At 36.3% G+C, this 13544-nt stretch overlaps 3 protein-coding genes across 5 annotated transcripts; 1 reads left to right on the top strand and 2 right to left on the bottom strand.

The window, feature by feature from the left end:
- The first annotated feature begins 393 nt into the window (after positions 1 to 393).
- On the top strand, positions 394 to 1376 carry LOC121753343 (auxin-binding protein ABP19a-like). The gene has a single exon (XM_042148608.1). The coding sequence runs from the start codon at positions 677 to 679 to the stop codon at positions 1307 to 1309; it is 633 nt and encodes a 210-aa protein (XP_042004542.1). The 5' UTR covers positions 394 to 676; the 3' UTR covers positions 1310 to 1376.
- Positions 1377 to 4842: 3466 nt separating this feature from the next.
- Positions 4843 to 5415, bottom strand: LOC121752796. The gene has a single exon (XM_042147887.1). It carries the CDS (start codon positions 5413 to 5415, stop codon positions 4843 to 4845), a length of 573 nt encoding a protein of 190 aa, XP_042003821.1.
- Positions 5416 to 5972: 557 nt separating this feature from the next.
- On the bottom strand, positions 5973 to 12946 carry LOC121752040. 3 transcript variants are annotated; one of them, XM_042146918.1, is made up of 4 exons: positions 12541 to 12946; positions 9926 to 11160; positions 6916 to 7118; positions 5973 to 6717 (listed from the first exon to the last, which is right to left on the bottom strand). In XM_042146918.1, the coding sequence occupies exons 3-4, from the start codon at positions 7085 to 7087 to the stop codon at positions 6200 to 6202; spliced, it is 690 nt and encodes a 229-aa protein (XP_042002852.1). In that variant the 5' UTR covers positions 7088 to 7118; positions 9926 to 11160; positions 12541 to 12946; the 3' UTR covers positions 5973 to 6199. The 3 variants fall into 3 exon arrangements, with proteins under 3 accessions (XP_042002852.1, XP_042002851.1, XP_042002853.1); XM_042146917.1 differs by having other exon boundaries at positions 5973 to 7118; XM_042146919.1 differs by lacking the exons at positions 9926 to 11160; positions 12541 to 12946 and having other exon boundaries at positions 6920 to 7082.
- Between the last annotated feature and the right edge of the window lie 598 nt (positions 12947 to 13544).

Genomic DNA, 13544 nt, shown 5'->3' with positions numbered 1-13544 from the left:
TCATTAATCCACTACCAAAAACTTAGCTTTTAAGGACACAAAAATCGAGACGCACTTACTTACGTTGAGAAATTTTATAAACAACAACAATTTAGGGCGCAAAAGAAATTGTTCCTAAATTAAGGACATATTAGCTTGATCTTTTGCTTCTTTAGGATGCTTCCAACAATAATAACGCTTTTTGAAACATTGGTGATATATTTAAAAACACAAATTAGCATCCTTAATTGCATTAAAAACGTCCTAAACAGATTTTTTTTTATTATGGTGACCTCTCTACCGCTTAGCAAATTCACACCCACAACAAAATATATATCTTCTCTCATATAATAGCATTCCATCCTCACACATTCTATCTAAATCTTTTAAAGCCCTCTAAACACAACATCATTCCACTCCACTCCACCAAATTACACTTATCCTCCTAGCACAAAAAAAAAGAATGAAGGTCCAAATCCAATAACTGGACTCTGAATCTAAACCTTCCCTAGTCATTAACCTCTCTACCGCTTAATCAACTCACACACACCGAAATATCTTCTCTCATCTAATAGCATTCCATCCTCACACATTCTATCTAAATTTCCCAATCCCCTACAAAACACCCCATCCCCCTCCACTCCACCAAACTACACTTATCCTCCTTGCTAACACCAAAAAAAAGAAAAAGAAAACAATGAAGGTCCAACTCCAATACCTGGTGGCGCTCTCCCTCCTCCTGGCGGCGGCAGAGGCCCTCGTGCAGGACTTCTGCGTCGCGGACCTCAGCCTCCCGCCAACCCCCTCCGGCTACCCCTGCAAGAAAACCGTAACCGAGAAGGACTTCGCCTTCAGCGGCCTGGCCGCCGCCGGCAACACCACCAACATCATCAGCGCCGCCGTCACCCCCGCCTTCGACGGCCAGTTCCCCGGCGTGAACGGGCTCGGGATCTCGATAGCCCGCCTCGACCTGGCGCCCGGGGGCGTGATCCCGCTCCACACCCACCCGGGGGGCTCGGAGATCATCGTGGTCATCGAGGGCACGATATTCGCGGGCTTCATCTCCTCCTTCGCGAACACCGTGTACCTCAAGACGCTCAACAAGGGAGACATAATGGTGTTCCCGCAGGGGCTTCTGCACTTCCAGTTCAACGCCGGGAAGGGCGCCGCGCTCGCGTTCGTGAGCTTCAGCACGCAGAATCCGGGGCTGCAGATCACGGATTATGCACTCTTCAAGAACGATTTGCCCACGGAGCTCGTTGCTAAGACGACCTTCCTTGATGTCGCGCAGATCAAGAAGCTCAAGGGCGTACTCGGCGGCACTAATTAATTAAATTGTTTGCAATTTTCTGCTGTTTCTTTCCTTTTCGTCATATGTTAGATTTGCTTCTCATGAATCGCTCTCTTTTCCATTATCTTTTCATCAAAGTATTACCCTAACCTGCAGAATGTTCAATTTTAATACACCACATTAAATCCAAACCAAAAAAGTGTAACTCAAATAAAAAGAGACTTTTAAGTTAGTAACATTAGTTTATACTACTACGATTTATGAATGTAGAGAGCATTCACTACAACAAAAAAATCCATTAAGGACATTTTTAATCGGTTAATGACGGTAATTTGTGTTTCTAAATATATCACCAATATTTCAAAAAGTGTTGTTATTGTTGGTGTTTCAATTAAAACTAGAGAACGCAAATGGAAGCGTCCTAAAAAAAGTAAAAGATTAAGTTAATTTGTCCTTAATTTAGGAATTCTTTCTTTTGCGTACTAAATTGTTGTTATTTTAAAAATTTTCTAGCGCAAGTAATCGCGTCCAGGGGCGTAGCTAGCCTATGTCTAGATGGGGCAATTGCCCCTCCTCATCCCCACTCATCCTTCTATATTTTGGTATAAATTTTCAAATATATATCAACTTCTTCACTAAATGCCCCCTTATTAAAATTCATAAAATTACTCTGGACATAATTTTGCCCCCTTTGGCGTGATTTTCTGGCTACGCCCCTGATCGCGTCTCGATTTTTGTATCCTTAAAAAATACTAGTAAATTTTTTGTAGTGATTGATATATCTTGAGTTATTGAAGAATTTAACATATATAAATATGTTATAGCTAATCTTAACGTGTCAAAAAATCTAATTTCACATTTGTAAAATTAAAATGAAACATACACACATTTCAGTAAATTTTAAAGGGATATTGGTTTCAAATTCATAACCTTTGGAAGAATTCATATATTTTCCAATAGCTTTGAACTTTATCTTAAAAATCACAAACTTTTTAAAGCATGCAAATTTTCCATCCCTACTTAAATAGAAAATTTTCGGCGGATTGTGATCCTATGTGGCTAGTGCAACATCCATGCCGTTTAGTCTGAATTATACACGAAACGATATCGTTTCGATGCCATAATTCCTTATTTCGACTTTTAACTTGTCTAATATGATAAAAATGTCTCGTAGATTTGTCGTGTTTGAAGAATGATCTGTCTTGGAAAATTGACACTAATATTAAAGTTTGCGAATTTAAGACTAATTTCAAAATTGTGGAAAATACCAAAATTTGACTGAAGTTTATAGTTTTTCATATCAATATCTCAATTTTGAATAACATTTCAAATTCAAAATATTTCTTACAATTTTGAAATTTTCAATTCTTTTACTGTATGGAGTATAATAAAAAAACTAAAAAATAGAGGTGTTACAAAATCCTATTATCTCTTTTTTAAGCATGTCAGTTTTCTTATTTTTTGTTAAAATGTAAATTTTGTTTTATTTTATTCTTGTTTGGTTATCCATTTTATTAAAAGTATCATTGAAGTACTGAATCAGTTGCCAAATAAGGCAAACAATAAACAAAATAGTGCAATTAAAAGTTAACTCATTGGTCTAGCACATCAAGTTCAAATTAATTGAATAAAAATTTGATAGACTAATAATTCTAACTTACTGCATCGACATTTTTTTATAAGTATACTATTAACAGAAACTTGTGGCTGAATTGACATAACTTGTGGCTGAATTGTACACTTTTGGTAGTATTAATAATAATAATTTGCGTTGGGCATATATAGTCTATTAAATACTCTTTCCATTCTTTGAAAATGTGAAATATTTTCTCTTTTGCATGTCTCTTAAAATTATGTAATCTCTATATCCTATTAGAAATTAAATGTTTTCCTTTTTTGGATTGTCCCATTAAAAATAAAATGTTTCTAAAAATGAAAACAACACTCTTTACTTTTTCTTTCTCTTCATTAACTCACAAAACAACACTATATAAAATCTCGTGCCGAAAACCAAATATTTCATATTTAATGGGATGGAGGTAGTATATATTTTAGATAGAAAACTTTTTTGTCTCTTAGGTAAGACTTATCCTCTATTATGAGTACTCCAGTTACTTTTCATTTTATTTATTTTGTGAGACATATTTTTTTTAGGTCGTCACACTACAACTGAGATATTTCCTTTTATGGCGAAAAGCAACAATTTATTTCTCTCTTATTTTATTATTTCTCCTACTTTGTGTCTCTACTTTTTTTCACTCCAAAAAACTTGTGACCAAAAAAAATGTCTCACATGTAATCAGTGGCGAAGCCAGAATTATTACGATGGTGAGCCCAAGTCACGATTAATAGTTATAGGGTTTATTCGATGTAGGTGACGTCAGAAGCTCGAAAAAATCAATATTTTAAATTTTTACGTAAGTATAATGGATGAAAATGAATTTTTGATGATGTTTAAATGTCCACCATAGAAAATACTCTCTCCGTCTGTGAAATATTGTCCACATTTGTCATTTTGTTCCGCCCGCGAAATGTTGTCTACTTTGTTTTTTTCCATCTTGGTAAATGAAGCTCACTTTCCACTAACTCATTACACTTATTCTATTATAAAACTAATATATAAATCTAGAATCCGTGTTCCACTAATTTTTCCATTCACTTATCTTTACATTTCTTAAAACCCACACCAAGTCAAATATGGACAATATTTTATGGACGGATAGAGTATAAACAAATACTAGTATATAAATTTTAACAAATAGAATATGATGTTTAAATGTCCATCATAGAAAATATAAATAAAAACACGTTTTAATAAATAAAATAGAATAATTTTTAAAAAATTTTATTATAAGTATAATGATGGATTATGAAGTGCCAAATATTTTAAATTTTGCAAAAGAAAATAAATACTTATGTTTAAAAAAATAGAAAGCAAAGAGAAACATAATATAGGCATTAGAGCTGCATAAAGAGAAAGAAGAAAATGACTCCAAAGGAATCAAACTCAGGACTTCCAGTTCATAAGATGGCATCTGCAATCAACTGTGCCATTGTAATCACATGTAAATTATAGTTTACATCTACAAACATGACTTTGCCATTGCATATAATGGGACGGAGAAAGTATCAATTATGCATTAAAACTAGTCCTGGGTTCATATTTTTAAAAAGATTTTTATATATAGTAGTAGTAGTATATAAGTCTATAATTAGCATTTCTATTTTTCTTAACCGTAGACTATAATCTTTTGATTCATTATTGAATTCCGTCAATATAAGTTGTTCAATAGGAGTAAGGGCATAAAATTATTTAATTCCATAATCATAGTAAAGCCGTTCCAATAGGATTGAGATAATCATTTATAATCGATTACAGAATAAATATTACGTTGATCCATACCATAAATTTAGTGTACTAACACCTAAATTAAACAAATAAAAATACACAAATCTCCATTAATCAATGAACATCAATAGCAACCTAATTATTTATGAGCATAATTAAACATTAAAATAAATAATTAAACAATGATATAAATAAAGAAATAAACCTAGGAAGAAAGAAACAATCAGGCATCAGACTCCTTCCATTTGCCATACTTATTTATCATCTTCTCATCAAAATCCCTAATTTTCATCTCACTCGCCGTCGCCGTTGCCACCGTCTCCTCCGCGATCTTCCCCTTCGCGTTCACACTGCAGCTGTGCACGACGCAGCTGAGCAACAGAATCCCCAATTGCATCACAATCATCGCCATGAGAATCCCGCACTCCAGCCTCACCAGCAGCTTGGCCTCCCTCGGATCCCTGGGCGATCTCAGCATCTCGAGGCTCGACTTCTCCTTGGTGAACAGGGCTAGCATCCCCAGCAGCTGCCCCGCCGACGACGCCAGGAGGAGCGACGCGTGCGTGATGAAGCAGAAATGCGTGAGGTGCGAGTAGAATCCGACTAACGACGACAGCAGCGACATGGAGGAGATCATCAGGAACGCCCACCCGAGGGAGGTCGGCGGCATTCGAAGGGCGATCGTAGGCGCTATGGAAGCCGCTGAGAGGATAAAAAGGATGAAATTGAAGAATGAGAGGAGGAGAAGGAGGAATGAGCACGAGCGTCTCGATGAAGAAGAAGAAGAAGAAGCCATTGCGATGCGTAAGGTAATGAATGCTCTGTTTGAATTGAGAGAGAGAAAGAGTTGATTTGATATGATTTCGGGGAAAAATCCTGATGGAGTATTTGTAGAGAGGGTGGCTTCAATTTAGGCCGTTTGAAATAGTAGTACTTCATGATTTTGCTATTGCAACGGCTACATGTATATCATTTATGCCTATTGCACTCTTAATGGCCCACCAAATGTTTTCTTTTTTGTTCACAAAATTTATAATTATTCCTGTTTGCTAATAAACTCTTTTCATATTTCAAGAAAATGTGGTGGAAAAATTGAAATTTATATCTAACTTGTTGAAACAGAGGAAGCGTTGGTCACATGGAACGACTCTATACAAAGAAGTCTCACTCTCACTGATGCATTGGATTAATTCGAATAAATGATGTGGCAAACGAAATAGTGACAATTATTGGAGCTCAGAACGTTAGAAACACCGCAACTAATGGCAAAATACGAGGGATAGAACATGGTTTGATAGGGAGAAAGAGAAAACAATGTCAAAAAGGCCAAAAAAAAAACAGGAGATGAAGAGAGAGAAAAAAGTAAACAATTTACATTCATCAAACGAGAGTAAATCAATCAAATAAGTAGATGCGATGCCATAAACTAACTAGGCTTTTATACAATGTTCATGACACTATTAATAAGACTCCAACGACCTCACAATTTCAACACTAGACACACACACAAGCACTAAAAGGAGGCATCTTAAATACTTGCATTTCATAAGAAACAGTAGGTACAAGCTCCAAGCATATCCTCAAGGCGCCTGTTTGTTGCCCCTGGGTACAAACTTCCTCATCCAGATATGCTTACCGTTGATGGTGAATTTAGCCTTGCTCACTCCTTTGAGAATGGCACCGATGAACGATGGCCTCAAGAACACGATTTTAGCATACAGAGATTGCTCTTCTCGCTTCACCTCCTGCATGTGGAACGACTCAATGCAGTTCCCCAGAAGCCTGCTGAAGAATTGCCTCACCTCCATTTCACTCACCGGGTAGCCTTTGGAGAACGTCACAAACATCGTCCTCTCATTCCGCGACACCTCACCCTTGCCACAAGAAGGGGGGGAATCACCACAGCCCACGCTAGCAACGCTTTGCATCGGCAGGTTCTCAACAGAAGATGGTTCCCGCACAGAGCTCACAGATGGAGCCGATGCAGGATGACTAGGTGCCATTATCTGACCTTTCATCGGAGTATAGACATAACCACCATAACCATCTTTCTCCAGCATATCAGATAGAGACGGTATGCAGACTCCTCTTACCAAACCTTCAATCCCATGGAAGGCGGTAAGATGGTTTTCATGGAAAAACTGCAGAGATATATCTTTTTTCACAAGACTCTGGGTTAATGGGATTTCTATCGATTCAGATGAGAAAGGGAACTGTGTGTTTGTGGACTTGATGCATGTTACTGCTTCATCAGCAAGCTCGTTGATCAGAAATGGGGGAAGAGATAGGGTCTTACTTACGAAATGATAAAATCCTGCTCGTTCCAACCATAGCCACAAGCCCAATATGTACAAGCACTCCAAGGGGTTACGCACTAGATCCCTGACGAGAATAACATACAATGATCTGTCAATCCTATGAAAAATCTTGAACTCATCCAGTGTCACTGTATATCGTGCACCATCCATGAGGCTATGCACAGCTGGCAGATGTTAAATCCTGACAACACAAAAAATATTTACAAAGTATAATCGAAGAGGGAGTTAATGGAGAAAATGTGCTATACAGTTTATGTACATAAACCAGCAACAAAACAGAAGTGGTATCTGGTAAAGCTCAAAATTCATACTCAATGGCAGCAAGAAAAGAGGAATCACCAGAAGAAGGTGCTCTAAAGTCATCATACCAGAAAATAAAACCAAATAAACAAGAAATAAAGAAAAAAAGGATCAGAAGGCAAGCATCATCAATTCATCACACGAAAACTCAATTGCTGATTGCCATCATATCCTGTCATGAAATCAGATCCAACTAGCACCCACGACTTTGTACATAATACTGATTAGAAAAACAGGAAAGAAAGAAATCCAGCAGTAATAGGTATGTGCCTAAAAGTGAGATGCCTAGAAGTTCAACCTACCGAGTGAAAAAAAAAGGAAAATCTCAAGGAGACTAAACAGGAGTGGAAGGCAGATGCTCAAGCAAAGTCTACAAAGCAATCCCAGTTTACACCAGTTGTTGAGGCAGGCTATGCACCCAAAAAGCATGATGAGGCCATGAAGTTGTTCTTATCATAGTTACATAAAATTAAAGGTAATAACTATTATTAGGTGAATAACCTCAAAAGAGAAATCATATTTGGTTAATAGTAATGAATATCACAACTGGGATTACGGCATAGCATCCTGAAAATATGCATGATTTTTTCGGTCAGCCCGCCTAGGAATCAGTACACATTTCATACGCAAAGAATTGCATTGATATCATCGACCTAATACTACTTTCCTAAATGACCATGATTCAAGGGATTATAGAAACAAGGCTCTAATAATAAGTTAAATTTATAAAGCTTTCCTAATGATATTACAAAAGGAAAATACGTCTAGAATGTGGTTCGTTTATAAGTTCCATCAATCTAAGGCATTGCTAAATAATTTTTAAATCATATTCTCCAGTTTCACACAATACACCCCCTTGAGGGTAATCAGATTTTCCACATATGACAACAGGGAAAATAAAGGCTAAAAACAATCAATGACATTTCTCATAAAGTTGACACCTTTTATTTTTGCATTTTTATTATTATTGTCAAGTACTATTATCCCTAAGAGCATAATATATGTCACCATTTAAACAAAGGAATACTATTATAGTTTAGCGAAACCACTCGGGTAAGAGATCTCACTTAGTCTTATAGCTTAGTGGTCATAAAACCCAACAAGCAAACACCTTAATTCAAGAATAAGTTTAAAGATGCAGTACATAATGGTTACTACAAGTGGTAGCCTGATGATTACGGTTTAAAATGAAGGTCATTGATTCACAGCGGCCGGTGAAAAATTTCCCATGTAGATTTAAATTGGGCAGCAAAGTCTCATATATTAGCAATTATTGCTAAGCACTCAAATTGGTTGATTGCATAATAGCAATTATTGCTAAGTACTCAAAACTATTTTGTTAATTACATATATTAGCAATTATTGCTAAGTACTCAAACTATTGGTTGATTACGCAGGAAAGAGTGTCTGCTTGTTGAACGCAACCGTGTTTCTACATTTTCGTTGCCGCAAGAAAGAGTGTCTGCTTATTCAACGCAGCCATGTATCTACATTTTTGTTGCTTTAAACTCAATGAAGTTCTTATATATGTAATTACTAGATTCAATCAGCCATTATTATGTTTTTCGTTCATGGTTCAATATAGATTAAGAAAAACGACAACTATAGATTAGCGGAACTTCCGTACAGTTAATGCATAGCGGAAAGTGGGACAACTGCTTCAATGTGATGCAACAAGTTTGCTCCGCCGTGTGTGCACGGACATTTTTTTACTAAAAATATAATTTAAATTATTAAACAAAATTATGTGAATAATTTAATAATGTAGAATGGTAGTTTTGTTTCTTTTTCTTTCAAGAGGGCAATAACTAATTGTATTGCATATCTACTACTATTAAGAAGAGCCTGATATACAATAAAAAAATTTGGCTTTGCCTGTTTTATCCCTTTGCATACTTAACCAACGGCAATTTTTATTTAATGTTCTATTCATCTAGGGAAACAAGTTACTTTCATTTATAGATTTATTTACTGTATTAAACACATATAATGCATACATACTCATTGGATATATATATGATGTTTATAGACTAGAAAATAAAATATAGTATCAGTGCTGAACAGAAGTATGAACTTGTTTATTTTTTTAATGTGCATAAAGTCATTAAACTATTATTCATATACCTTGAAATTTATTTTTAAGGATTACATTACAGATAAATACTACTTGTTCATATATGCATACAGTACATAATTTTTCACATACTATCATTCTCCTTATATTATTTGATATTGTGGAAATTATCTATATAAATAACTGAATACTTACTATTTATAGAAAGGCATTAAAAGCTCTTTACTTTGTTTTTGTTTATGCATACATATTAGATACCAATGATATATATGACTCAACATTTCCATAACATTGAAGACCAAATATCGATATAATGTTTCGTGTAGCATATAGACTATAAATGGTTATAACTTGCAGGTTCTTATATATACCATCCCATTATAGTTCCATAAGTTATGAAAAAAATTACATGCATTCACAAATAGAAATTTTGCAGTTTACCAACTTAGTCATGACTCGTGAAAAGACATTTATGTACAGCATGAGTCATAAGTAGAACTATCAAGTTGATGGTATATCAAAATGGTCATGTATTTAAGAATTAAAAAAGGTTAGATAAACTAATTTATACTATGTTGAACAGTTTGTCAAGATCTAGCTATGCGAGAGTGTACCTTTGAGGATTTCATCTGCCACTTTGTGGTTGCAACTTAACCACTCCATCCAGCAACTTCAATAGTCGATTTCCTTTCTAACCTCTTGCACGGATTGGCATTCCTACAAGCCAGCCATCATGGTAGCAACCAGCTTAAATCTTAAGCTCCTCTAGATATTGAAACCAAATGGAAGACGGGGGGAACAAAAAAGGAAAGATTCTCAATAAGCCAATATGTGAGAAAATTTAGAAATTGTGTTAAGCAGCAGAAATCCTCTCCGAGCAAGCAGACTTCGCAAGCTCATTGACACCAACTCCGAGAACAGAACAAACAAAAACTGACCCCGCACCCTTCATCTCAAGGATTGATTCCAACGCCAACTCCAAACATATACAGCTTGAGAAGATTTTCATGAAATCCTGCATTAGAATAACTCTTGACTTTTGATATGCCTTCCCAGGAATACTTCAAAGGCACAGACACAATAGCCAGAAGAACATATGGAGTAGTTTGTAGCTAAGACTTTGGGAATTTTATTTAAATATAACAAAACAAAGTCAGATGCAAAATCTAATTATATTTTTAAGTGTTCACACTCTAAGGATGTAGGGGAATGGGTGATGCCTAAACAACAGCTACAAGAAGCAGAAGCAGAAGCATGAGCATAAGCAAGAAGATGGTACAAACATCTCCGCTGCGTGAACATCTATCATGATATAGATTCATAGGGTGATATGAAATGAAAACACAGTTAAATAAGGCTATAATTTTCTGTGTTATTGCTCCATAAGCCACCAGTGCTGGGAGTAGCAACTTCAGTATCAGCAACACCTTGCAGGTCAGATAAGGAGAAAGACCTCCATGAAGGAAACTTATCAACAGGAGGTGATGATGACAGTTCACTTTTCATACTTCTCCTGGCATGTGGTGGTAAAGGAGGAAGACTGCAACCAGGTGGTGATGAATTTGAATTACAGGTGTCACCACTATTGCTTTCAGAGCAGTTCGTGTTGGCGGCAAGAGACAGCATACTTCTAGAATTGGTTGTTCTTTTTGATATTCCGCCAATCCGATTCCTTACAATGCTATTCTGATTCTTGTCCCATATATTATTGAAGACCAACAGATTCTTACGTTTCCTTGTATAAGCATTTTCTGGTTTCGTGATTTCTTCAATTGAGGGGATTGATGCAGCATCAGATAGGCTGGTAAATGATTTGGATTTACCAGAGTAGAACTTTGATATGCTCTTCCTATAAAATTCCAGAAATCATGAAACAATCACCACACAAACATGGAGAAAATTAAAGAGCACGGTCTTAGCATTCAGTGAGATCTAGCAGCAAAAGCTAAAAAGAATATAATCCAATGATATTAACTCAAGACAGATTAAACAGACCGCATTTAGATGACAACTTCATAAACAGTGGATGAATGCAACAAGCAAACAAGAAACAGCAAAAAATACTATTTTCATGCATCCCTTAATTGGAGAAATAAAACTAGATATTGGAGGGATCTTTTTTCCTAACTTCTGTTTTGTGGTTGATTCCAGCTACCAACATTCTTGTACAGATTCTTAAAGACTGACTTTACTAAGCACATGACTATATCCAACAGAATATAAAACAGAGGAGAAAGACAATTCATTGCCTTTTTAAAAATTGTGAACATTCATATGAATTCACACAATGAATATCATCTTCACATTAAATACTTCTGCTGACACAGAAATTTGTGATGTTGATGGAAGTAAAGACACAGCAGCACAAGATATGCATGTGCTATATTGGCCATGTCTAATCAGTATCAGTATCTTGGCAAGCCATTTTTATGATGGTCACCTTTCATTTTATAATGAGCACGAGTGCACGACAATGAGAAATTAAAGATGACATCATAAACTCATTACAGATGCATATTGATCCAAAATTAACCCTCAATGAAGATTTTGTGAGATGTGGAACTAGACAAACAACTATCACATACAGTAACATTGTTGTTTTAACTAATGAGTTCACTCACCAATTAAATTAGAACCATCTCCAATCACAAGTCAAGTTAGAAGGCTGCTTTATGGAGGGATATAAATCATATAATCATAAATCTTTTGCTCCATGCATCATTAGAAAAGGAAAAAAAGACCTTTAAGAATCTCTATTAACCAGAAATAGTTAGATGCACAATCCAAAACAGAATTTTGGAGGACACTGGCTTCTTAGCAGAAGAAAAGTCCAGGAGTATTAAATGGAAGTCATCAAATCAATAGTTGCAGTTGGTTACGAAACAATTAACTTAACACTGTATACTCCAATTCACTTCCACTACAGATCCCGTACTAGCAGAACAAATAAACTGGAAATATATGTTTCTATTCACAACCGAGTAAAAGAGCTCAGTATAAAATGTACGCATTTCTCTCCTAATAACTTGAATTTTTTTCTTTCCAATACAAATCCGCACATAGCTTGATTAGAACTAAGTTAGTATTAACGTACAGAAAATATTCCCCCTTTCGCCTAATCGTACAAAACTAAAAGCCCTAAAACCCACAGAACATCAGAGCAAGCTAAGATAATCATACCAATTCACTAATTCTTAAAAAATACCACGGAATAAACAAGATCACGTACTTTACAGGAAGAACTTCCTCCAGAGAATCCAAGTTCTCCAATGGTCCTCCTTTGAAGTGACTTTGCACCTCGTCTTCATCACTGCCGCTGCCTCCGCTGGGATGCTCGTCACTGTTCTTTCCGATTGAAGAACTGGCCGATGAAGAGAACGAACCGCGATCCTCATCCGATGACCGTTGATCGGGCGGCGAAAGCGCCGGTGGATCGTACGGCGACGAAACCAAAGGCATATCGCGGTGAACGAAACCTGGCTCTTCGATCAGGTGGGCGCCGCCTGAGTTGCACCTCTGCAAGGCGATCGACATCTACGCTACAGTGTACGGCGTGTGTATTGGTGGAGAGAGAAATTGGAAGAGTAGTAAACTAAACGAGAGAAAAGATGCTGATTCAATTTCCAAATTGAATAATCTAACAATTGTAGTAGCATTATCTTTTTTCATTTTTTAGTCGTAACTACATATTCGGCGGGATTCATTCCACACGGTTCCAAAACCGGTGGTTCCGGTTTGGAACCGCCGGTTCCGATTTATAGGAATTCGGAACCGAAATCGGACAATGAGGCTATTTCACGGTTCCGGTTCGAAAACCGACGGTTCCGGTTCGAAAACCGGCGGTTTCACGGTTCGCTATTTTTTTCTATGTAATTTGAGATTTGGACTTATATAATAAATTGGAACAAGACAACGGATAATTTAAATTGAAATAAGACGACTAAGGTGAAAATGATGTCAATTTTATTGAATTTGAGTGGTAGCGGACAACTATACATTACAATTTACAATACATATACAAGTATACAATATACAACAATGTAATATAATTTACAAGTGTCGTCGGAACGTAAATAAAAAAAACATGAAATGGGGGGATAATGCATGAATTTGAATTCAAAATCAAAATTTAAAAAAATTGAATTTTAGAAAATCGGCGGTTTTGGCGGAAAACCGTCGGAACCATCGGTTTCACCGCCAAAACCGCCGGTTCGGTAAACAAACCGTCTGCTT

Source organism: Salvia splendens, chromosome 10 (assembly GCF_004379255.2).
Source record: "Salvia splendens isolate huo1 chromosome 10, SspV2, whole genome shotgun sequence".
NCBI classification, from domain to species: domain Eukaryota; kingdom Viridiplantae; phylum Streptophyta; class Magnoliopsida; order Lamiales; family Lamiaceae; genus Salvia; species Salvia splendens.
This window is presented reverse-complemented; position numbering and strand designations above follow the sequence as displayed.